The 25,871-nt window shown below is 49.6% G+C and overlaps 1 protein-coding gene across 1 annotated transcript; it reads right to left on the bottom strand.

Annotated features, from left to right (window-relative positions):
• Window positions 1-1,131: 1,131 nt before the first annotated feature.
• Window positions 1,132-24,127, bottom strand: UCK2 (uridine-cytidine kinase 2). Its single transcript, XM_056845010.1, has 7 exons — window positions 24,026-24,127; window positions 10,104-10,263; window positions 9,332-9,428; window positions 7,634-7,776; window positions 5,536-5,633; window positions 3,686-3,734; window positions 1,132-1,349 (listed from the first exon to the last, which is right to left on the bottom strand). Exons 1-7 carry the CDS (start codon window positions 24,125-24,127, stop codon window positions 1,210-1,212), a joined length of 789 nt encoding a protein of 262 aa, XP_056700988.1. The 3' UTR covers window positions 1,132-1,209.
• Window positions 24,128-25,871: the final 1,744 nt, after the last annotated feature.

The following is a 25,871-nucleotide window of genomic DNA, read 5'->3' as shown; positions in this document are numbered from 1 at the left end:
CAAGAGGGCATGGAGCTAATGAATCAATAGAGCTAGAAGAGCAAGGACAGGTCCTGTCTGGGTATGGTATATTCAAAATTCTGCCCTGCATAACCATAGAGGGATTAGCATTCAGTCTAGCATGGTGTAGTGGTTGAGAGTGGTTTAGAGCAGTGGAGTCTGATCTGGAGAACCGGGTTTGATTCCCCACTCCTCCACATGAGCGGCAGAGGCTAATCTGGTGAACTGGATTTGTTTCCCCACTCCTACACATGAAGCCAGCTGGGTGACCTTGGGCTAGTCACAGCTCTCTTCAACCTCTCTCAGCCCCACCTACCTCACAGGGTGTCTGTTGTGGGGAGGGGAAGGGAAGGTGATTGTAAGCCAGTTTGAGTCTCCCTTAAGTGGTAGAGAAAGTTGGCATATAAAAACTAAATCATCTTCTAGCTAAACAGAAGGCTTTACAAAGATGAGACATTGCGGCCTTGATCCAAGAGCATCCCCTGAATACTGGCCCCTGAGGGTTGCTCAGGGGCCTTTTTGGAGGCCTGGGGTACAAGGAAAGGTACAAGGAAAGCACCACGTTCATTGGAAGCTTAAGACCAAGAAGCAAATCTGTAATGTCTCAGTGTTAGTGTGAACAGGAGGCAAAGCCGCTGCATAGATTCAGGCAATCATGTTGCGGGGGAAGCAGTGTGTGTAGGGGAGGGAGAGAAAGCAGGGTTCTTTCAAGCCCCAAAGCTGAGATTTGAGTAAGTTGCACCGGGTGCTCACCCCACCCCACAAACAATCCTTCTCCAAAACCATTTCTGACAACTGGAAGCGAAAGGCTGCTCTGCTGCCCAACCCCATCCCCCACTTCCCCAGCCGCTATGTTCATTTGAAGCTAATGACCCAGCCCTTGAGACCTCCAGGGTCGGTTCAGTCATCTCCCTCCCTCGTCTTTTACCTCTGTACCCCAAGACCCTCGACAACAGCACGGCTTCGCCACGGAGCGTGATGCTGTCATCACTGCCGCAAAAAAACCTAGAAATCATCTGTATTCCTTCCAAAGGGACTGAATCCTTCGTGGCGCTTGCGGCAGAGCCATCGAAAGCTCCGGCCCTGGGTAAAGACCCCACCAATTGACGCCGTCCAGCCCTGCAAGGGGGTCTTAAGTGCACGGCTGGAGCCAAGAAGATGCAGTTCCTAAGGAGGAGAGCTTTGCGCAGCCTCCCGGCAGGCCTGACATCAGTGCGGCCGGCTGCTCGACTCCGAGAGCTGTCGCTGGCGGGGAGGGGTGTAGCCGTTCACGTGCCCGTTGAGCTGGCGTTTGCCCAGGCCTCCATTCAGAATGTCTTGGATGTGCTGTACAATCAGGTTAATGGCCACTGGGGGGAGGAACAGAAGGCGGGAGGTTAGGATGGTATGCACAGAATCCAAATGCCATCCCAGGCACAGCGTGCCTCCTAAATACTTTGAATTGCACATACGTTCCCCTTCAAGTACATCATCTCTGACATACAACAGATAGCTCAGCCATTCTCTGCCTCTTGATGTCTAAGGGCGAAACTATGGAAGACCCTTAGACCCAGCAAACAGGTTCATGGGAGGGGAATTATTTGCATTGGGAAGAACATCTGGAGGCGTAAGGGGTTAACATCCCACATTACACCCCCAGCATGATTCTCAACATTACATCCCCTGCCCTCAACATTACATATCCAGTCTGATCCTCAACATCACGTCCCCTGCCCTCAACATTACATATCCAGTCTGATCCTCAACATCACGTCCCTAGTTTGAAAAACTCTACTCCACTTTAGAAAGTTGGACAATGAAGAAAACTGACAGGAAGAAAGTTGATTTGTTTGTAATGTGGTGTTGGAGGAGAGTGTTACGGATTCTGTGGACTGCCAAAATAACAAATAATTGGGTTCCAGATCAAATCAAGCCTGAACTCTCCCTAGATCCTAAAATGACTAAACTGAGGCTATTGTACTTTGATCCCATTATGAGAAGACATCACTGGAAAAGACAATAATGCTAGGAAAAGTTGAAGGCAGCAGAAAAAGAAGAAGACCCAACAAGAGATTGGCTGATTCAATCAAGGAAGCCACAGCTCTCAGTTTGCAAGACTTGAACAAAACTGTGAACGATAGGATGATTTGGAGTTCATTGATTCATAGAGTCACCATAAGGCAGAAGCGACTTGATAGCACTTACACCCCCCCATTATAACCTACTTTTAGCCTTTTTTTAAAAAAACTGGAATATCCTAATGGATCTCCCATGTCATGACCTGTTTAGTTGTAGAAGAAAAAAGAGTTGTAACCGTTTCCTAGATTCCCCCCCCCCCCATTCATCCTGTTGGGTCTTCCAGTCCTTAAGACCGCTCAAGTCTCTTGAGACTTTAAGAAAATCATTGGTTTTTATATGATTTTATTAACATCCAGACCAGGGGTCTGCAACCTATGATTTAGAACAAAACTGAGTATTTAAAAAATCGAATGCAAATTTTAAGTTAAGATATATTGGAGGGGTAGGTGGGATGCTGGAAGAGCTCCGTGGCGCAGAGTGGTAAGCTGCAGTACTGCAGTCCAAGCTCTGCTCACGACCTGAGTTCGATCCCAATGGAAGTTGGTTTCAGGTAGCCGGCTCAAGGTTGACTCAGCCTTCCATCCTTCCGAGGTCGGTAAAATTAGTACCCAGCTTGCTGGGGGTAAAGGGAAGATGCCTGGGGAAGGCACTGGCAAACCACCCCGTAAACAAAGTCTGCCTAGTAAATGTCGAGATGTGACGTCACTCCATGGGCCAGGAATGACCCGGTGATTGCACAGGGGACCTTTACCTTTAGGTGGGATGCTAGAATTCCCAGTACGTGAAGGGAACCACAGGGAAATAATTATATGGAACTAAACAATTTTTTAGGTGTTTTGCAGAAACGGAAACGATAAAGGTGAACAGTGGCCAGTAACTCAAGTGCAAAGCATGCACAGAGTAATGTCAAGGCAGTAAAACAATTGTGCAGCAAGGAAACCCTGGGTGTATTTATGACTTATTGCAAGACCCTGTGTGTGCCACTTCTTAACAGAGGAATTGCAACCACCAGTGTTGGGCTGTGGAAACTTTAGGGGATTATTAAGCAACATGTCAGTTATTAGCGGTGTTAAGCAGAATGAATTCAGTTATGAAAATGGGCTCTGTCACACCGGCTCTGATAATCTTTTGCTCTGTGTTTTGATATCATTTGGCTCTTGAACTGTAAGAAGTCGCTGAACCAATTCTAGAACATCAGGCACTTGGAGTCAACCTTTCTTGAAGTGTCCCAAGTACCACAGCATTCCTGCTCAACTATCCTCTGTAAAGGAGTCAGGGATATCCCTTGCTCAGAATGCAAGTTCATGTAGAGGCTGAAAGTGCAGTCAAGTCGCAGCCACCTTATAGCAATCCCGTAGGGGTTTCAAGGCAAGAGCCGAACAGAGGTGGTTTGCCATAGCCTGCCCCTTCGTAGCAACCCTGGATTTCCTTGGTCGTCTCCTATCCAAGGTTTGCCATTACCTGCCTCTGCATAGCAACCCTGGACTTCCTTGGGGGTCTCCCATCCAAGTACTAACCAAGGCCGACCCTGCTTAGCTTCCAAGAACAGGCTAGCCTGGGCCATCCAGGTCAGGCAGCAAATCCATCTAGGCCAGCCAATTCCTCATGCATCTTCCCTGTTACTCACCAAGATTGTCCACCCCCCGGGGAATAATGACATCAGCATACTTCTTAGTCTGCAAGAACAAAAGAGGTCCGTGTTAGAGATCACTGTATGGGTGGTCATGAGTTTACCCTCTCAACTGACTTAAGAATTGTTCTTCATAAGAGCGCTATTAGTGCGATGGCTATTGGAAACGCCCTTTTCTTTTGCCCCCCTGGCAGGACTGGTGCCAGTCCTTGAATGCCAGTCTGAAGAACTGCTTTCTTCTACCCTCAGCAGCCACTTGTAACTGATGCCAGGAGCCCTTATAAGGACTCTGCAGAAATTACCCCCCTCGCCCGATTCCGAAAGGGGTAGCATTTCTACCAAGTTTTGCCACCGGTTCTAAGGGAGGCAGGAAAATTGCAACTGCTATCAATGGCCCAGAGGATGTTTTCAATAAGGTCTCCCGTTTTCAGGCTCAACCAAAAGAAGTTTATGCAAAGCGCAATTTCTTCAAATAGCTGTTTGCACTTACTCTGGCACAGAGGGCAATGTCCCTACCCGACCACCCACGTGCAGGCATGGAGTTTTCCTGCTCCCCGTTCCTCTAAATTGCTGCAGCTCTTTCTGACCCTCGGAAAGATCACTCCCGGGGTGGCAGGATCCGCACAGAGGAGCAGCTGGGAGGTCTGGCAGGCCGGAGTGAGGAGGGATAAAGGAAGAAGGATTTTAACTCCTTTCCCCTCATTCCAGCCTCCCACAACCTACATGTATGTTCCTTTAATGCTCATCCTGTGACCCCAGGACTCATCTCTCCACGAATCAGAAAAAGAGGCGGCAAAAACTACACCTCCCGTAAACAGTAAGAACATAAGAAAGGCCATGATGGATCAGACCAAGGTCCAGCAGTCTGTTCACACAGTGGCCAACCAGGGGCCTCTAGGAAGCCCACAAACAAGCAACTGCAGCAGCACCATCCTGCCTGTGTTCCACAGCACCTGATATAATTGGCACGCTCCTCTGATCCTGGAGAGAATAGGTATGCAGCATGACTGGTATCCACTTTGACTAGTAGCCATGGATAGCCCTCTCCTCCATGAACATGTCCACTCCCCTATTCAAGCCTTCCAAGCTGGCAGCCATCACCACATCCTGGGCCAGGGATACTGCCCGAATTTGATTTTTAAAAATAATTCACACTCAAGGCAACTGAGGATCATTTGCTCAGCTAATGCTAAAATTATATATCCTGGGGCAGACTTGTTTTCATTCTATCCCAATCCAGCACAGCTTGAATCTGCGACATCTTCTCAAACAGCTCTTCACCCTAGCTTTTACCCACCCTGTAGCCTCACACCCTCCCTAGCTAGTACCAAAGAATACAGACCAAGTGTCCCCCCCCTTCTGTGCCTGCCGGCCTGCGCAGCCCACAAACTTGCAAGCCGGGACAGATAGGGGTGCGCCAAGCTCGCCTTCCCTTTACTCACGGGCACCGCTGCCCACTCTTTGCCCAACAGCCCTTGCAACTGATTGGTCCTCATCTACAGGTCCAGAAAAACTCAGCAGACATGAGTACTAGGTTTTTGTTGATGGATAGAATCCCGGAAGTTACTGAGCATGTTGCTGAGTATCTTGCTTTTGTTATGAAGATAAAGAGAGAGAGAATAGTGGTATAGGATAAGAACTGTGACTATAGATATGTACCAGTGTATTTGACATTAAAGGGTTTGGATGGCATTATCTGCCTGTTATATGAGAAGAAGACATTCAGCAATTTTATTGAAGCAGATGGATAGCCCGTGATAGAATATGATTTTCCTTTGGTGTTTGTATTATGGCATGTTAAAATGCTGTTATTATGCCAGTAAAGGTTTATGTATGTATGTACTCACGGGCAAGCAGAATTCTTCAAAGGCTGGCTTGACGAAGGAAATATACTGAGTTAAGATCTGCTCGAGGTTCCTGCCCCGCTCACTGATGTCCCGGAGAACTGCAAGGTGGGAAAGAACCATGAGCAGGGAAGCAACGACAGCGGCAGTACCACACCGCTCCAGAAGGTGGCGAAGTGAGCAACATGGATGTTGGTTGTTTTTTGTCTTGTTGGAAAAGAGCCAGACTCTACCTACTTATATTTTATCCAAGCCTTCCTCCACAGAGCTCAGGATGACAGTCTCCCCTCACTGGCTTTATCCTCACCATAACCCTGTGAAGTAAGGTTAGGCTGAGAGACTGACTGGCTCAGAGTCATCCAATGAGCTTCGTGACAGAGTGGGTATTTGAATCATAGGGTTGGACGGGACCACCAGGTTTATCTAGTCCAACTCCCTGCACCACGCTGGGAATTCACAACTACCCCCCCCCCACAACCCCAGTAACTCCTATTCCATGCCCAGAAGATGTTAAAAAAAAAAAACCTCCAGGATCCCTGGCCAATCTCAGCTGGAGGAAAATTGCTTCTTAGAGCCAGCGTGATGTGGTGGTTAAGAGCAGCAGGCTCTAATCTGGAGAACCAGGTTCGATTCCCCACTCCTCCACATGAAGCCTGATGGATGACCTTGGGCCAGTCACAGTTCTCTCCCAACTCTCTCAGCCCATGGGGAGGCAAGCAATGGCAAACCACCTCCGAACATCTCTTGCCTTGAAAACCCTATGGGTTCACCATAAGTTAGCTGTGGCTTGACTGCGCTTTCCACTACCAAAGGGCTTTTTAGATGTTTTGCAAAAAGAGAGATGATAGAGGTGAACTGTTGCCAGTAATCCGAGTGCAAACCATGCACAGATTTACTTCAGTGCGCTAGAATGATCACACAAGGTGCTCCTGTTTGTATTGCTTATTGTGAGATCTGTGTGCCACTTCCTAATAGAAGATTCACAACCACAGTGTGTGGAGCTGTGGAAATGTTAAGGACTATAAATCAACATGTCACTTACTAGTAATGTTCAGTGGTATGTTTTCAATAATGCAAATGAGCATTCTTATATAGGCGTACTTGGACTCTTGAATTATAAAAGGTTGTTAACAAGTTGTGGAGGCATGAAGAATTGGTAGTGAAAGGGAAAAGGAGATGCCCAAGGGGGACACGAGATTTATTTATCCCGACAAAGACTCCAACTTCATTTATTTTATGGGCCTATCCAGCCTTTCCCTTTTGTGGCTCAAGGCAGCTTACAATTTATTCCACTAAAACTAAGGTTGCCAACAGGCTTGGAGATAAATGCCCTGCCCCTTTAACAGAAGCTTAACTGTGTGGCAATGGGCAGCTGAAGCATTTCATGGTATGGAGGTGAAGAACATCACCTGACAAATAACATCCCTTGAAGCCTCTATTAAAGGGGCGGGGCATTTTTTTCCCTCCAGGCATTTAACAACCCTACCTTCGTTTCTGAAATTAAATAAAGTAGTCTGTTAAAAGCACAAGTTGTTTCCCAACTTTCTTTGAAGAAAGGGTCTTAACTTACCCTGGTGGTGCAAGATGGGAAAGGTTACACCACAAATATGCTGTAACCGCCACTAGAACAGCTTTAGCGAGGAAATGGAAGCAACCACTTCTTCCAGATATAGAAGAATGGAAGGAAAAACTGCTGGAGTGTATTGGACACTTTTTTTCTCTTTTTCTTTTCCCATGTCCCTTTTCCCCTTTTGTACCCTTCCTTTATATAATAATAAAATTAAAAAAAAATTTAAAGAAAGTTTACACCACAATAGCGCATACTAAATTTGCAGGAATTTCGCCCACTGAACTTTGAGCCTACTCCTGTCTGCATAGCACTGGGAGACCTGGGTCTAAATCCTCACTCCAACATGAAGCCTGCTGGGTGATCTTGGGCCTGTCACTCTCTCTCAGCCTAGCCTTCCTTGCAGGGTTGTCGTGAGGATGAAATGGGGAAATGAGAACTGTGTATAGTGCCATTAGTTCCTTGGATTGAATGGCAGAATAAATATGCCCCAGGCAGATACAGGCAGCTGGAAGGTCGCATCCCGCAACTTACCCCTGCGAGAGAGCCGGGTGTCTGCATCTGTGTCCACAAAGAGTTTCATCTGGAACAGGTCCCGGACCTCCTGGCTGTAGAAGGCCAGGATGCCTTCAAAAAGCACCACGTCTGCAGGGTACACTGTCACGGCCTCTTCCTTGCTGGTGACGTACATGAGAAAGAAGCCAAGGTAGAGGGCAAATAAATAACCCAAGTCCCCCACACCCTATTCTCTATGTGTGCCATTTTATTGTGTAATCAAGTTACACAGCCTGGAGACTCATTGCGCCTGCTGGAGAGACTCGAGAGAGCCATTGAGAGCCAGTGTGGTGTAGTGGTTAAGAGCAGCGGACTCTAATCTGGGGAACTGGGTTGGATTCCCCATTCCTCCACATGAGCGGCAGACTCTAATCCAGGGAACTGGGTTGGATTCCCCATTCCTCCACATGAGCGGCAGACTCTAATCTGGGGAACTGGATTTGATTCCCCATTCCTCCCCATGAGCGGCAGACTCTAATCTGGAGAACTGGGTTGGATTCCCCATTCCTCCCCATGAGCGGCAGACTCTAATCTGGAGAACTGGGTTGGATTCCCCATTCCTCCCCATGAGCGGCAGACTCTAATCTGGAGAACTGGGTTGGATTCCCCATTCCTCCCCATGAGCGGCAGACTCTAATCTGGGGAACCAGGTTTGATTCCCCATTCCTCCACATGCAGCCTGCTGGGTGACCTTGGGCCAGCCACAGTTCTTTCCAAACTCTCTCAGCCCCACCTGCCTCACAAGGTGTCTGGTGTGGGGAAGGGAAAGGAAGGCGATTGTAAACCACTTTGAGACTCTTTAAAAGGTAGTGAAAAGCGGAGTATAAAAAAACCCAACTCTTCTTCTACTAATACTGCAATCCTAAACTGGTGTACCCAGAAGAAAGGCCCACTGAGGCCAATGGGACTTACTCCCTAGTAAGTGTGCTTAGGGCTGCAGCCAGGTCCCTTGCAGTGGTAGATCTTCAAGGCACACTGGGGAAGCCAGGGACTGAACCTGAGGCCTTCTGCACGCAAAACAGATGCTATCTGCCCCTGAGCCACAGCCCCTCCATTTCTCCCCCCCAGTTCGGAGAGAACTGTGACTGGCCCAAGGTCATCCAGCAGGCTTCATGTGGAGGAGCGGGGAATCGGCTGGAGATTAGTTGTAATAGCAGGAGATCTCCAGCTATTATCCTGGTCTCACAGAGTCAGCCTTGCTGACATGTGGCCACCTAGCCTCTGCTTCAAAACCTCCAAGGAAGGAAAGCCCGTCGCCTCCCTGATTGTTTATCTTGGCGTCTCCCTTCCCCTCCCTCGAAAAAGGCTTGTTTCAACCCAAGAAGCAGGACTTCGCTCCTTGTCTGGGTCAGGCCCAGAAGGTCTGCAACATAGGCTTCTCTACCTCCCCCCAACGAAATGTGATGCTGGTTGGTCCAAATGGGATGAATGCCCGTCCTTTTTTTACAGTTTTGTGGAAGTCAACCAATTCCACTTTGGGGTTTTATTTCAGGCTTGACAGTATGGTTCCCAGCTCTCCTCTTCTAATTTTTTTTAGCACAGCCTGTTTCTAAACACATTTGGGCTGAGATGCAGCATTTACATGAATGTGGAGACCTATCAGCAGCTTCCGCCAAGGAGGGGCGGACAGAGAGAACCCAACATCCCAAGCACGGGGGAGAAGAAAGGCAGGTTTACCGGGAGTGGGAGACAAAGTCATAGACGGGTATCTGGACTGTTTTCCCCTCCACGATCTTGCTGAGGGTCTGGACGATCAACTCGTTGTCAAAGGCATCTACAAGGGAGGAGAAGCAAAAGGGTTAAAGCGGCTCTCGGAATGTGGGGCAGACCTCCCTACGGACAGATCCCAGGGGAAGTGTTAGGCCTTGCCTCTGACACTTCTTGGCACAAGTCTTAGGTGATCCACACGGAGCTCTTGGACAGATCCTGCTAGTTTCAATGAGGCTTACCCTAGGACTGCACTCCCTAGATCAGATCCGCATCTCTCCCTTTCTATTGTCCTCAAAGGCACTCATAATCAGTTTGGGTAGTTAACTCAGTTTAGAATGAAATGTTCCACGACAATAAAAACAACGGATCTGCTGGCCGTTTCATCTAGCGTCACGCCAGGTTCACCTCTAACCACCACAAGACTTTCCATCTTGAGTAGGGCGAGCGTTGAGCTATGACAGTGTCTCCTTTAGCAGACTCTAAAAGATTAGGTCGGGGTGTCGGACTCAATTGTTATGAGGGCCAGATATGACATAAATGCCATTTGGTTGGGCCGGGCCATGCCTCGCCAGCCCAGATCGAGAGTTGGGGGAGGTGGCTTCCTCGGCTGACTTGTGGGCCAGATAAGAGCTCTCAAGGGACCGGATCCGGCCCGAGGGCCTTATGTTTGACAACCCTGGATTAGGTCCCTGTGGTCCTCTGCTTCTCCCTTCCTCCCCCAGCCACGGCAGCACGTCACCTGGGTGATCGAAGTTGAATTGGCCCTTGAGGGCTTTGGCCTTCTGTTCCGTGGTGAGGACCCGGTAGAAGCTATCCTGGCTCAGAATCACCACCTGTTTCTGTCGATGGTCCACTTTGTTCTGCCCGAGCAGCTCAACGATTTTGGCACAGACGGACGACTGCGGGAGACACAAAGGAAGGGGAGAGTGAGCAGCCATGAGAATGAAAGAAACCTGAACTGCAAAGGAGAGCCAATAAGGCAAAAGGGGGGGGGTCAGGCTTTTTTGTGGCCCCTCCCCCTCCCGCTTAGTGGCACTGTGGCAAAGTCATCTGGCAAGGCTTCACAGCTTAGTGAATTTCAGAAGCCCTCTTCTAGCCCCACATTAATCAAGCAGCCAACCAAACCACATTTATGGGTGCGCTTGCCCCCACCTATCAACATCAGAAGATACATACTGCATTATAGTGTGACTCGGTTTCTTGCCTGGAAATGTTTCCCTTTTTTCCTGTACTAGTGGGCAAACTTTTTAATTGTATTTTTCCTGGACCCAAACCTAGCAGGACTGCGGTGGGAACTACATAAAAACATAGAGGGGCTCTAGATCTCACACACATGCTGTTGGCCATCTCTGATCTAGTCATTAATCCTGGCTCAGTTCCCTCCTATCCCCTTCCACTCATTCCGGCCTTTGGAAAGAGCTGGTCTGGTGACTCTAGAAGAGAGCCCAGCAGAACACACACATCCAGGGCGCTTTCACACATGCCGAATAATGCCTTTTCAATGCACTTTGCAAGTGGATTTTACTGTGTGAAGGCAAAATCCGCTTGCAAACGATAGTTAAAGTGCATTGAAAGTGGATTAAAAGTGCATTATTCAGAACGTGTGAAAGCACACACACACACACACACACACACTTATCCACTCGCCCGGCCTACCCCTCTGCCTTCCCATCCTGCACGCTGGAAACGTCTCATGCCCCTCAGACAGGTGGAAACCGTGTGACCATACAAGTCTCACACATCCTGGAACAAAATGTTTTCACTTCTCTTGTTATCCTTCTGCTTCTATCGGCCCAGCCACCTATCAGTATTGACATTTTTGCTATGAGAAGCAGTCCCAAAGGAGCTCGACTTCTGGGCACAACAACTGTCTGTCTGCCTGGTGTCACTTCCTGGCTCTTCATGGCCGCTTCTCCGATCTTCTGCCTTGCTCAACGTTCAATTGTTTTGTCCCTGACAATCAGAATGTACAAGAGAAGCTTACACAAAAGGGACTCATCTGTTCTACCAATACGGCCACATATCGTTCAAGAAAGATACATATTTTGGTTGACATTTACATGTGGGTGTGTCAGTCACTGCCTGGCAAATCTGGAAAAGCCACTAGGGTGGATCCAACCATGCCGTTAAGAAGATGTAAGCTGCCTTGAAGTGTTTTTAAGAGGGGTGGTGTGGTGGAGTCGTTAAGGGGTCGGACCAGAACCAACGGGTTGAAATTAAATCAAAAGATTTCCCAGGTAGACATTAGAAAGAATTTTCTAACAGTTAGAGCGGTTCCTCTGTGGAACAGACTTCCTCGGGAAGTGGTAAGCTCTTTTCCCTGGAGGATTTTAAGCAGAGGCTAGATGGCCATCTGTCAGCAATGCTGATTCTATGACCTTAGGCAGATGATGAGAGGGAGGGCATCTTGGCCATCTTCTGGGCATGGAGTAGGGGTCACTGGGGGTGTGGGGGGCGGGAGGAAATTGTGAATTTCCTGCATTGTGCAGGAGGTTGGACTAGATTACCCTGGTGGTTCCTTCCAACTCTATGATTCTATGAATCCCCACTCACACCATGGAAGCTTGCTGGGTGACCTTGGGCCAATCACATACTCTCTCAGCCCTGATCATGGCTAGACCTCCAAGGAATACCAGGGTTGTGACACAGAGGCAGGCAATGGCAAACTACCTCTGAAGGTCTCTTGCCTTGAAAACCCTATGGGATCGCAGGAACAACATTGTGGGTGTCTGAACTGGAAGGGGGGAATTAGCAAAAATCATCACCCTCCTCCTAAAGAAAATTTAAGGGCACAAGTTTTCTTAACGCAGCTAGATCCACCCCACTATGTCAACACTTGAGATTCAGTCACAAGGTGGCTAATTGGGATCTGAGTTTGGTTTTTCATGCTCTAACTCTTGGTATCATGAAACCTCATATGTCACAGGAAGCTCCCTTATACCAAATCAGTCTTTCAAGGTCGGGACTGTCTGCTTGTGACCCTCGGTGTGTCTCCAGGGTCTCAGATGGGGGTCCTTCACGTCATCAGCTACCTGACCCTTTTGAATCTGGGGCCTTCTGCATGCCAAGCAGATGCTCTGCCACTGAGCCACGGCCCCTCCCCGGTTCCTCAGTTGACCTTGGAATGTGTTCATCTCACTATAACAAGAGCCAAAGCACAGACTAGCATGTGCCAGAGAAATACAGGGGAGGAGACATCCGCGCTCACGGTTCTCATTCGATGTAGGGAAATTATGGAGTTCTAGCATTCACTAGACCACCTCTCCTGATACACACACACACACACACACACACGGAGAGCACTACACTCTACAGATTCCAATCTACTAGTGATCTCTGGCCCAAAGAATGTCTGGCTGTCCTCAACCAGTTTTATATATATTAATTGTTATCCTGCAGGAAGTATGGAGTCTTAATTGGTTTAATATTTTATATTATTGATGTGTGTGCATGTGTTAAGTGCCTTCAAGTCGCTTCCGACTCATGGCGACCCTATGAATGAAATGTCCTATCTTTGACAGCCTTGCTCAGATCTTGCAAACTGAGGGCTGTGGCTTCCTTTATTGAGTCAGCCCATCTCTTGTTGGGTCTTCCTCTTTTCCTGCTGCCCTCAACTTTTCCTAGCATGACTGTCTTTTCCAGTGACTCTTGTCATCTCATGATGTGACCAAAATACGATAGCCTCTGTTTAGTCATTTTAGCTTCTAGGGTCAGTTCAGGCTTGAGTTGATCTAGAACCCACTGATTTGTTTTGGGTTTTTTTGGCAGTCCAGGGTATCCGTAACACTCTCCACCACGTTTCAAAGGAATCTATTTTCTTCCTATCAGCTTTCTTCAATGTCCAGCTTTCACACCCATACATAGTAATAGGGAATACAATGGCATTAATTAATCTAATCTTGGTGACCAGTGACACATCCTTACACTTCAGAATTTTTTCTAGCTCCTTCATGGCTGCCCTTCCCAGTCTCAATCTCCTTCTGATTTCTTGGTTGCAGTCTACTTTTTGGTTGATGTTGGAGCCAATTGATATGTACAGGATAATTGTTTTATATTTTTACATCTTTTTATATATATTTTTTCAGAACACAATTAATATTGTAGGCTCAAAGTGCCTTTCACCACTGTGTGAAATGGCAGGATCTGTGCCATGTGCCCCCCTTATGTATGTGCATTTGCCCTAGATGCATTTGCTCGGTGATCAACGGTGCAATCTTTGGCCTTAGACTGGAGAAACTCTGCCCTTAGACTGCACTGTTAAAATTTCTACAGACCCTGGGGAGGGAGTCTTTGAACCATCAAATCCAGCTAAAATCGTTTTAATAAGGCATTCCCAAGGCCAAATAGATGGACAAAACTGACAAAGTGATTTATTAAGGCCAGGCAGCAGAAAACAGGGACTCATAAACAGGGACTCCTCGGAGAATATGGAATGTTTTGTGTCCTAATGCCACAAATGCTGCTTCTGCCTGGCTCCAACAAATCTCTCAAGATCTGGACACCCCATTAAGTCAGGGAAATAAGTCTGTGTTAATATCTGTGAACTCCCCCAGTTGGAGAGCCAGCGTGGTGTAGTGGTTAAGAGCAGCGGTTTGGAGTGGTGGAGTCTGATCTGGAGAACCGGGTTTGATTCCCCACTCCTCCACATGAGCGGCGGAGGCTAATCGGGTGAACTGGATTTGTTTCCCCACTCATACACACGAAGCCAGCTGGGTGACCTTGGGCAAGTCACAGCTCTCTCAGCCCCACCTACCTCACAAGGTGTCTGTTGTGTGGAGGGGAAGGGAAGGTGATTGTAAGCCGGTTTGAGTCGCCTTCAGTGGTAGAGAAAGTCGGCATATATAAAAACCAGCTCTTCTTCTCCTTCTTCTTCAGTGGTCTCTGAAGACATGACAGTGGCCATGTTTGCTGGGAACTCTAAGCCCTGACAGAGTTACCTCATCACTGGCTCTCCTAAGAGTCTCTATTTCTGTATAGGTCACTGAAGGCTAGCTTGGCCTGTCTGGCTGGGGTAGACCTTTCTCTGCCCACCGTCCATCACCTCAAGACAATGTCTCGGGGCTTTCTGTTGACCTTTGTGATGATACGTATCCGGGATTCCCATTCCCTCTGGACAGTTTTCATTACTTGACTGCCAGGCCTCAGACCAACCATACTTCCTCAGGGGTTTTCCTCAGGCGAATTCTAAAAGGCCAAGACCTTTGAAGGGTTTATAATACTGGGAGAGGGGGAGTGGGCTGGAACACTTCTGCTGAATTTTTTTTTATTATTAAAAGAATGGTTGTCTCTTTACTCTCTTCCTTCATTGGACTTCCACTTTCGAACTGCACAAAATCCCCGCCGGAATTGCTTTAGAGCAGTGTGGCAGGATACCGGTAATCCCCGACGCTCGCCCTTTTGACAACAGGGGTCTGTTCCCTGTTTTCATGGTGCAGCTGTTGCTACGGTGCAGCTGTTGCTACTGAAGCAACGGTTTCCCACTGCGGAGGTGGCCAGCTGCCGCCGAAGGCAAGGAAGCTGTGGCTTGTGGGCTGTGGCCACCTCCAAAACTCCACCCGGCTTCCCAGACACAACATGTTGGCAGTCAGACAGAACGTTGCCCAGAAAAGCTAAACAAAGATTCTCTGATAGGAAAAAAAAAGGGCTTCACGCGAATCCTTAGCACTCCCGTTATCGGGAATGTCTGGAAAACAATCCAGAGCTGGATTCCAAGTAGGAGTGGCAGACATCTATAGATCTGACTGTCCGCAGCACCAAATGCTTTGTTATCTCTGTGCCGCAACAACAGATTCTGTACCGAAGAAACCTGTTCTGAGAGCCAGCGTGGTGTGGTGGTGAAGAGTGGTGGTTTGGAGCGGTGGAGTCTGATCTGGAGAACCGGGTTCGGTTCCCCCACTCCTCCACATGAGTGGCAGAGGCTAATTGGGTGAACTGGATTGGTTTCCCCGCTCCTCCACACGAAGCCAGCTGGGTGACCTTGGGCCAGTCGCGCTCTCTCAGCCCCACCTACCTCACAGGGTGTCTGTTGTGGGGAGGGGAAGGGAAGGTGATTGTAAGCCGGTTTGATTCTGCCTTAAGTGGTAGAGAAAGTCGGCATATAAAAACCAACTCTTCTTCTTCTTCTTCTTCTAATAGAGATACATTTGCGCCAGTGTCTAATCCCGGCTTACAAATGTGCTAAATTTGCACATTCCTGGGATTGTATAGAAGGTAGAGATTTGTTGCTACGAAGCAGGAATCTCCAACTTTGTTGAACCTGTGGGCATTTTTGGAATTTTAACAGCATGTGGCGGGTTCTTCAAAAAATGGCTATTGTGAGGGACCCAACCAAACACAAAATGGCTGTCACAGGGACCAATCACAAAATATGAGGAGGTTCCAAACCAAGCACTCTCTTGTGATGGAGGCAACTATTTCCACATGGGTAGTCCCTGTAGACTCAAAGGAGTCTCCCTGGGCTCCGAGGAGATGGAGTAAGGCCAGCGTTGGCTCACTGCTTTGAGGAAAGAAGAAACATGCACCAGTGCCCACCAGTGACCTTCAGCATGGTACCCGTGGATATTGTGGTTCCACCTAATGCGTTTCTTCCACTTTCTTGCTTTCCTTTCTTCCTTGGAAAACAAAAGGTACAGGGGCGGGTGGGGCTGCTTTCCTGACCTGGTGTTTAAACAAGCAGCAGCCAGCAGTGGCCCAAGAATGCGTTATAAGGGCTGGAGCGTCAGGGTGCGATCCTAAACGGAATTGATGGAAAGACGAGGCAACTCCGTCCAGCTTGCTCACTGCCAAGTCAGTTCACCTATCTGCCACCACCAGGAGTCAGTGGTGATTCCATGCCAAGAAAGTTCACTCTCTGATTAATTTAAGTTGAAGGCTATTTCCCATGTGGTGGAGTGGTTAATAGCGGCGGTCTCTAATGTGGAGAACCAGGTTCGATTCCCCCTTCCTCCACATGAAGCCAGCTGGGTGACCTTGGGCCAGTCACAGTTCTCTCAGAATTCTCTCAGCCCCACCGACCTCACAAGGGTCCGTTGTGGGAGAGGAAGGGAAGGAGATTGTAAGCTGTTGAGACTCCTTCAGCTAGAGAAAAGCAACTCTTCTTCTTTCTGGGCTGCTGAGTTATTGCAGTGAAATTGATTTTTTTTGCTTTCCTTTCCTCCTTGGAAAACAAACGGTATAGGGGCGGCTTTCTTGACCTGGCGTTTAAACTAGAAGCAGCCGGTCATTACTAAATGCAGCTATGAATAAATAATTGAGCTCATGGCGCTTCCGTGTCCTGAGTCAGCTTTTAGCAAGGTAAGCCCTGTATACTCTGAAACTAACTCTTTGGCAGAGGTCTTTCACATCACCTGCTATCTGATCCTTTAAACTGGAGATGGCCAGGATTGGACTTGGGGCCTTCAGCATGCAAAGTAGAGGTTCTACAACTGAGCCATGTAGCCTTCATACAAAATGATCCGGTACACTTTACAACAACCCTGTAAAGTAGATCCTTACTATTATTCCCACATTAAAGATGGAGGCCAAAGATGACCGCAAAAGACCAAATAGGGTGCTTCCATGGAAGTTTTTCTTCACTTCAGTGGCCAAACTGGAGCACTTGGTGGTGGTGGGGGAGAACATGCATATGATCTCATGCACACATGAGATGCCTTATACCGAATCAGACCCTTGGTCCATCAAAATCAGTATTGTCTACTCAGACTGGTAGCGGCTCTCCAAGGTCTCAGGCAGAGGTCCTTCATATCACCCACCACCTGGTCCTTTTAACTGGAGATGTCAGGGATCGAACCTGGGACCTTCTGCATGCAAAGCAGAGGCTCTTCCACTGAGCCACAGCCCCTCTGTAGACTCTGATCTGGTGAACTGGATTTGTTTCCCCACTCCTACACATGAAGCCAGCTGGGTGACCTTGGGCTAGTCACAGTTCTCTCTGAACTCTCTCAGCCCTACCTACAGGGTGTCTGTTGTGGGGAGGGGAAGGGAAGGTGATTTTAAGATGGTTTGATTCTTCCTTCAGTGGTAGAGAAAGTCTGTGTATAAAAACCAACTCTTCTTCTTCTCCTCATGCTCTGACTGCATACCACTGAGCCACAGCCCCTTATTTAAGCTGCCTTAAATCGACTGATCCCTCTCTATAGAATGAGCCCACCCTACAGATATGAATTCAAACCATATAAAAATGCCTATTGAGTCTTTTCAGCACTATATATTGTAGAAATTACCGCGACACCTGCTAAGGAGTGACAGAAATATAATAACTTGGGAAACCAATTGATGACACAGCTCTACAGTTATTTCCAGAAAATTAAAGAGATGATGACGTACGGTATCTGCGCTCAGAGACAGATCTGGGTTGCATTCGCCTGCATGCCCAGAAACATTCTCACAGGACAAGACTTTTTGCAGAGCACATAGGCCTATAATCCACTGCCCTGCAAGACGCAGGAGGGCTCAAGAGCAAATACCTGCTCAGATAAGACAAAGGTGACCCACAAGCATTCCTAGCAATCTTTTGAGAATGAATATAAACCTAGCCCTTGTAAGCACGGTCTCAGGAACACAAGATCCCAGGCAGAGACAGGACATCTTGGAAGCAAACCAGACTTTTCTCAGCTCTGCAATTAAAAAAGGTAAAGGCCCCCTGTGCAAGCACCGGGTCATTCCTGACCCATGGGGTGACGTCACATCCCAACGTTTACTAGGCAGACTTTGTTTACGGGGTGGTTTGCCAGTGCCTTCCCCAGTCAATCTTCCCTTTCCCCCCAGCATGCTGGGTACTCATTTTACCGACCTTGGAAGGATGGAAGGCTGAGTCAACCTCAAGCCGGCTACCTGAAACCGACTTCCATAGGGATCGAACTCAGGTCGTGAGCAGAGTTTGGACTGCAGTACTGCAGCTTACCACTCTGCACCACAGGGCTCTTGCTCTGCAATTACTGGGACAGAAAAAGAGAGATCAAGCCAGTTTCGGAGCTCCTTCTCCCACCACCTGCACAGACAAAGCTGCCTTACGCTGAATCAGACCATTGGTCTATCAAGATGGGCATTGTCTATAACAGGGGTGAGGAACCTTTTTTCTGCCAAGGGCCATTTGGATATTTATAACATCATTCGCGGGCCATACAAAATTATCAACTTAAAAATTAGCCTGCTATATTTGGTCAAACATTTAGCCAAGAGGCATGACCAGAGACGGCTCCAAGTGTCTGCCACATAGAGCGACTCGCTTTTGAGCTCTGCTGTCCCCAGCTGGGCCCAAGAGATTCAGGCAGAGCAGCATCCTTCTGAGCTAGAGATCTGCCAGGACCCATGAAGGGCCAGAACAAATGATTTCGCGGGCCTTATACGGCCCCCGGGCCTGACGTTCCCCACCCTTGGTCTATAATGACTGGCAATGGCTCTCCAGGGACTCGGGTCTCTCTTGTCACCTACGATCTGATCCTTGAAGCTGGAGATGTCGGGGATTGAACCTGGAACTTTCTGCACGCAAAGCAAATGCTCTGCCGCTGAGCCACAGCCCAGGTAGAACAGCAAGCCCTTTCTGTATGCAGTTTTTCAACCCCCACAACCCCAGTGGCAGTTTTCCAGGCCCCACTGCAGTGCAGCCTAGCCTTTCCTGGGCTCTGTGAACAAGGAGGGGTCAGGCGTTTGTCTGGCAGGAAGACGGAGTCACTCAGCCCCATAAGGAACCTGGCTGAGGTGTGGGCAGTGCCCGGGTTTCTTTACTGCCTACCAGACCGGCGGTCTACCTACCAGAAAACCCCACTGCTGCGTGCCCAACCGGCTTGAAAGCTGACCTCGCAGTTCACCATTCCCAACCCCAAAGATGCGGGAGTGGACTGCAGAACTCACACATATATTCAAAGACACCCTCTCCATTATGACTGCACTTGTTCTAAAGCGGACACCTGGTATGTAATCGCTCCAGTGGCAGATAAAGAGGCTGGAGCCCACCACCACGTGCCACCCTGAATTCCAGATGTTTTGTGAGGTGGGCTGCCGTGTTCCAAACTTCCAACTGCAAGGGAAAGAATCTCTGCACATGCACCAGAATTCTTTTCCCACACCCGGATATTAAGCCTGGCAAGCAGCCCTACAAATCCCAATGCAGACAGAAGAAACAAGCACCGCTGACTTAAAAACATTTTTTTAAAAAACAAAACCCTAGCCTAACAATTCCATCTGGAGACAGACACCCATAGGAAGTTGTACCCATAGGAAAGAATGGGAAAAATCAGGATTTTTAGAATAACGGTGACTGGGCATATTTTCTCTCCCCCACCCCGACCCCACCAAAAGGCAGAAGCAAAGAATACAGGAATGCATGCTCAAATTCAATCCTTATTTCAAAATATTTCATTTTGAATGCAAAAGTGAATATAACCCATAGCTGTTATCCCTATAGTGGAGGTTAGGCAGCACCGTAGCAGGCAGAGAGTAGTTTACAACAGCCCTGCAATATAGTCCAGTTATATGATCTTATATTGAGTGGGGCTTGTGAAGCTGAAATTAGCTGACACTATCCCTGCAATGTAGTTCTTGGTCATTTCTGGGCATGGAGTAGGGGTCACTGGGGGTGTGAGGGGAGGTAGTTGTGAATTTCCTGCATGTGCAGGGGGTTGGACTAGATGATCCCGGTGGTCCCTTCCAACTCTATGATTCTAGTTCGCACCATCCAGAATTACGATGTATTTTCAAACATCCAAGCCACCCTATCCAGCTTTTCTGGTTCTTTTAAAAAGGATTTCAAGCTGGGGTGAACTAGATTATTGTACAGCCGATTAACTATTTCCCAGCGTTGTGTTTCGAGATCAAAATTCCCAAGATGCTTTGTTATTCATGAAAGTCTCCATATGCTTTCTCACATACACACCCAGGTCCAAGTAGGATGGCAAAAACAACCCACCAGGAAATAATTCATTGCCAACTACTGTAAAAGAACTATCCAAGGGGATCCTCTGCATTTCATAAGGGGCACAAAAATGTGGAGGATAAAAAGGGGAAGTTGGAATAGAAAGAGGAAAAGAAGAAGGATTGCGAGGGAAGGTGAGTATCCCAATAGATAAAGGAAAAAAGGAAGCAGTTACTTAAGAGAGCCAGTGTTGCCCAGTGGTTAGAGCATCAGACTATGATCTGAGAAACCCCAAGTTCAGATCCCCACTCTCCTGGAAGCTCGCTGGGTGTCCATGGGCCAATCACACGCTCTCAGCCTAACCTACCTCACAGGGCCATTGTCACGAGGATCAAACGGAGGAGGGAAGCCCAATACATGCTTCCCTGAGCTCCGTGGAGAAAGTGTGGAACTAAAAATGCACTAAATGAAGACTGAAAAGGACACCAGAGCCAGGAAAGATGAAGGAAGTCACAAAACTGGAAAAGGAGGAAGCCAAGCAAAAGAGAATTCCAGGTGCCAAAGGGACCACAGATAATGACTAAGATCTTGGATCCCTAGTTGGGAGCAGCTCCTAGACACCCGGAGCAGTTGAGTGCAATTTCTTTTCCCAGCACAGGGAAAAGAAATTGTTAGTCACCAAGCAATGAGGCTGAAGATTTTTTTCCAGCGAGGACTCAGTTGTCATTACCTTAATAGGTATATCCTATACCTTTTTTTAAAAAAATAAAAAAATAAAAATACAGCATTTAAGTGGTAATGTGTACTATCCACACTGCTTCTTAGGATAATGCTTCGCCAAATTTGCGATCCATTTCATGTGCCACCCCACCCACCTGCATTTTATTTCTTTATAAATTGGAAGAGAGGGCACAACACTCCCAGCCATATTTGGGGGGGGGGGTGATGCCCAGGATTAAACTGCACATTAAGCTGAAGCTCTGTTGCCCGATGTGTTACTGGGGCCCCAAAGAGCACCGCTGTGGGACAACCGGGGAGCAAATACGGATCAGGGCGGCCGCATCTACCAGTAATCCTTCCCTTCCATACTTTCCCTGGCTGAGCGTGGCCCCCTATGGGATGCCTTTAGGCATTAGAAGGAAAAAGACTGGAACCCATATCGTCCCTGCCCCAGGATGTGGTGACGGCTGCCAACGTGGAAGGCTTTACGAGGGGAGTGGACATGTTCATGGAGAGGGCTATCCACGGCTACTAGTAAAAATGGATACTCGTCATGACGCACACCTATTCTCTCCAGTATCAGAGGAGCATGCCTATTATATTAGGTGCTGTGTAACACTGGAAGGATAATGCTGCTGCAGTCATCTTGTTTGTGGGCTTCCTAGAGGGACCTGTTTGGCCACTGTGTGAACAGACTGCTGGGTTTGATGGGCCTTGGTCTGATCCAGCAGGGCCTTTCTTATGTTCTTATGTTATGTGCCTGATTCGCCCCACTTCCAAGCAACCCAGGAGAGCCATCCCCCCTCTTCTTCCCCAGCCCTGGTCCGTATCATAGTGAGCAGTAATGTGGCAAACAAAGATTAATGTAGGTAAGTGCTATGTGATGCACAAACCTTCCTGCTTTAAATATACACGGATGGGTTCTGAACTAGTGTAGATGCAGAATGGAAAGAGATCTTGGGGTTGTAGTGGGGAGCTCAATGAAAATGCCGATAGCAGTGAGAAAGGCAAACTCCATGCCGGGGATCATGAGAAAAGGGTCTGAGAATAAAGCAGCCAATATTGTAATCTCATTGTCTGGCCTCATTTGGAACACCATTTTCAGTTCCAGTCACCATACCTCAAGAAAGGATATTGCAGAGCCAGGAAAAGTGCACAAGAGGAGAAGCAAAATGACTAAAGGGTTGGAGGACGTTTCCTATGAGGGAAGGCTGAGATCTGGGGCTTTTCTGTTTAGAAAAAAGATGGCATGGGGAGGGATAGGACAGAGGTTTATCACATCATGCATAGAGTGTAGAAGTGGACGGAAAGCCAGTATGGTGTAGTGGTTAAGGTGACGGACTAGGACCAGGTTCGAATCCCCACTCGGGCCATGGAAGCTTGCTGGGTGACCTTGGGCCAGTCACACTCTCTCAGCCCTGACCCTGGCTAGTATTTGGATGGGAGGCCTCCAAGGAATTCCAGGGCCCTGATGCAGAAGCAGGCCATGGCAAACCACCACCTTGCCTTGAAAACCGTACGGGGTCACTATAAGGCAGCTGTGACTTGATGCCCACCCCAAAAAGTGAGAGAAGCAGGCACTGAATCATCAAAAGGACAGCCTGAGAATACTCTTAAGAGTATTCTCTACTGGGGGTGGGTTTTTTTTTGCCATAAATCAGCTGTAACTTGGAGGAGGAGTTGGTTTTTATACGCTCACTTTCTGTACCACTTAAGGAAGAATCAAACCGGCTTACAATCACCTTCCCTTCCCCTCCCCACAACAGACACCCTGTGAGGTAGGTGAGGCTGAGAGAGCTGACTAGCCAGCTGGCTTCGTGTGTAGAAGTGGGGAAACAAATCCAGTTCACCAGATTAGCATCAACCACTCACGCGGAGGAGTGGGGAACTGACTTTGATTCAGTATAAGGCAGCTTCACGTGTTCAATAACTAAACTCCAAATTTGGGAGGGTGCATTTCTTTTAAATGAGAATTGAAACAGCTGCAGCGGAAGCTGCGCCCACCCAACCCAAAGGCGGCCACGTTGAGGGGGGCTGTTCTGGGTCCACGGGGGGGGGGATCGGCATGCACACCCCCTCCCGACGCAGCTGTTTCTCTAGGGGAGCAGAATAAAAGCATTCTCTTTTTAAAAGCCATTGGCCATTTCTGCCTGGGAGGTTTTGCCGCTGTCTAGACGCACGTTTTTCCCATCCGCATGCTCAGAACTCCACAATCAGCCCCCCCCCCTGCAGAGTCTGGAGACTTCGGGCGGGGAAGCTGCAAATCCCAGGCGGAGCCTCCCGGGCGTGACCGGCCCGTCCTCGCGCTCGCTCGGTTGCGCGCCACGCACGCGGCGGCTCTCTCGCCCGGAAGCCGGCCGCGGGGATCCTCCCCGGGCCGAGCACGCGGCCGCCTTTGCCCACGGGCAGCCGGCCGGGCTCCCCTCCCTGTCCCCGCGGGGGGCCCCTCCAGCCAGCTCGGGCCGCCCAGAGAGGCTGCCATGTGGCCTCGCCGTCTCTCCCCCCCTGCAGGGCAGGGCAAGGCCGCCTTCGGCCCGGCGGCTCCCTCCTGGCACGCCGGGCGAGGAGGGCAGGGAGCCGAGCGCGCCTCGCCTCTCCGGCTGCCGGCCGCGCCGGGAAGGGGAGGGGAGGGAGCCCGGCGGCCTTCGCCAGCTGCTTGGGTCGGCCACAAAGGGAGGGCGAGAACGCGCGGTCGCTTGAGCCTCCTTTCTTCCCTGTTCCAGCCAGGGTTCAGCCAGGATCGAACGCGCGGACCAGGATTCAGCCAGGATCGAACGCACGAACGTTCTTCGAACGCACGAACGTTCTTTCCTGTTCCAGCCAGGATTCAGCCAGGATCGAACGCACGAACGTTCGAAGAACGTTCGTGCGTTCGATCCTGGCTGAATCCTGGCTGGAACAGGAAAGAACGTTCGTGCGTTCGATCCTGGCTGAACGTTCTTCGAACGTTCGTGCGTTCGATCCTGGCTGAACGTTCTTCGAACGTCCGTGCGTTCGATCCTGGCTGGAACAGGGAAGAAAGGCGGCTCAAGCGACCGCGCGTTCTCGCCCGGAGCCTCGCCTCGCCTCCCCGCCGCGCGCCGGCTCACCTTGCCGCTGGCCGTGCCGCCGCTGACCCCGATGAGGAAGGGCTGGTCGCCGCCGCTGGGGGGCCCGGGGCCCGGCAGGCTCTGCTCGCTGTCCCCGGCCATCGCTGGGCACTGGACTGGCGGGGAGGGGCGGGCGGGGGGAGCTGCCTCCCGGCTCGGCGTGGCTGGCGCGCGGGGGCGGGTCGCTCCCTCGCCCGGGACCGCCTCTTGGCCCGCCTCCCGCCCGGCCGCCTCGCCGAGCCGCGTGGTCCCCGCAGCGGCCACTGCAGCCGGTCTTGCGCCAAGGAGCAGGGCGAGGGGCTGGGTCGGAGCCGCCCCTGGCTGCGCGCCCGCTCCGCTCCGGGCTTGCCCTTCTCGCTTGCGCCGCTTGCCCTCGCACCAAATGCCGGAGAACCTTTTTTCCCGTTTTCTGCTGGAGCGGGAAAGGGGGCTTTGGCTCTCCGTTGGCAATATATTCGTCAAAAGCTCCGCTCGGGACCGGAGGTCGATCCCGACGGAAGGTGGTTTCAGGTAGCCTCATAGAATCGTTACAGTCGGAGGGGCCATCCAGGCCATCTGGCCCAACCCCCTTCTCAACGCAGGGTCAGCCCACAGGCTGGACAAGCACTTGTCAGGGATGCTCTAGGCCCTAGAGCATCCCTGACAAGTGCTTGTCCAGCCTCTGCTGAAAGACTGCCAGGGAGGGGGAGCTCACCACCTCCCTGGGTAGCTGATTCCACTGTCGAACAACTCTCACTGTAAAAGATTTTTTCCTAATATCCAGCGGGTATCTTTCAGTCCACAATTTAAACCCACTGTTGCGAGTCCTATCCTCTGCTGCCAACAGGAACAGCTCCCTGCCCTCCTCTAAGTGACAGTCCTTCAAATACTTAAGAGAGCCATCATGTCCCCCCTCAACCTCCTCTTCTCCAAACTAAACATTCCCAACATTAGTCAAAAAGGGCAAGAGTCCAGTAGCACCTTAAAGACCAACAAAAATATTTTCTGTTGGTCTTTAAGGTGCTACTGGACTCTTGCCCTTTTTGACTACTGCAAACAGACTAACACGGCTACCCGCTGTGAATTCCCAACATTCTCAGCCTTTCCTCACAGGGCTTGGTCTCCAGGCCCCTGATCGTCCTTGTCACTCTCCTCTGCACCCACTCAAGTCTGTCCACATCCTTTCTGCAGTGAGGCATCCAGAACAGCACACAATACTCCATGAGCAGCCTGACCAATGCAGTGTACAGCAGAACTAAGACATCTTACAATTTGGATGTCATGCCTCTGTTGATGCTCCCCAATATTGCATTAGCTTTTTTGGTGCACCCCAAGATGGCATTAGCTTTTTTTGACTCAGCCTTCCATCCTTCCAAGGTCGGTAAAATGAGTACCAAGCTTGCTGGGGGTAAAGTGTAGATGACCGGGGAAGGCAATGGCAAACCACCCTGTAATGTGGGGATGTGACATCACCCCATGGGTCAGTAGTGACCCAGTGCTTGCACAGGGGACCTTTACCTTACCCACAACAGACACCCTGTGAGGTAGATGGGGCTAAGAGCTCTAAGAGAGCTGTGACTAGCCCAAGGCCACCCAGCAGGTTGCATCTGGAGGAGTGGGGAAACCAACCTGGTTCTCCAGATTAGCATCCGCCACTCATGTAGAGGAGTGGGGGAATCAAACCTGGTTCTCCAGATTAGAGTCCACCGCTCCAAACCACCACTCTTAACCACTACGCCCGCTCTTAACCGCTGGAGCACCCACCTTCTGATTCCCACTACCTGCAGGCTTGGACTTCCATGTGGAGATCCCAGCCAGCAAGCACTACCCAGAATTGGGGGTAGTGTGCGGGGGGTGCTGGCTTGGC

This window comes from Euleptes europaea, chromosome 2, assembly GCF_029931775.1.
Source record: "Euleptes europaea isolate rEulEur1 chromosome 2, rEulEur1.hap1, whole genome shotgun sequence".
NCBI classification, from domain to species: Eukaryota; Metazoa; Chordata; class Lepidosauria; order Squamata; family Sphaerodactylidae; genus Euleptes; species Euleptes europaea.
Note: the sequence above shows the minus strand (reverse complement) of the source record. Positions and strands in the feature narration are given on the sequence as shown.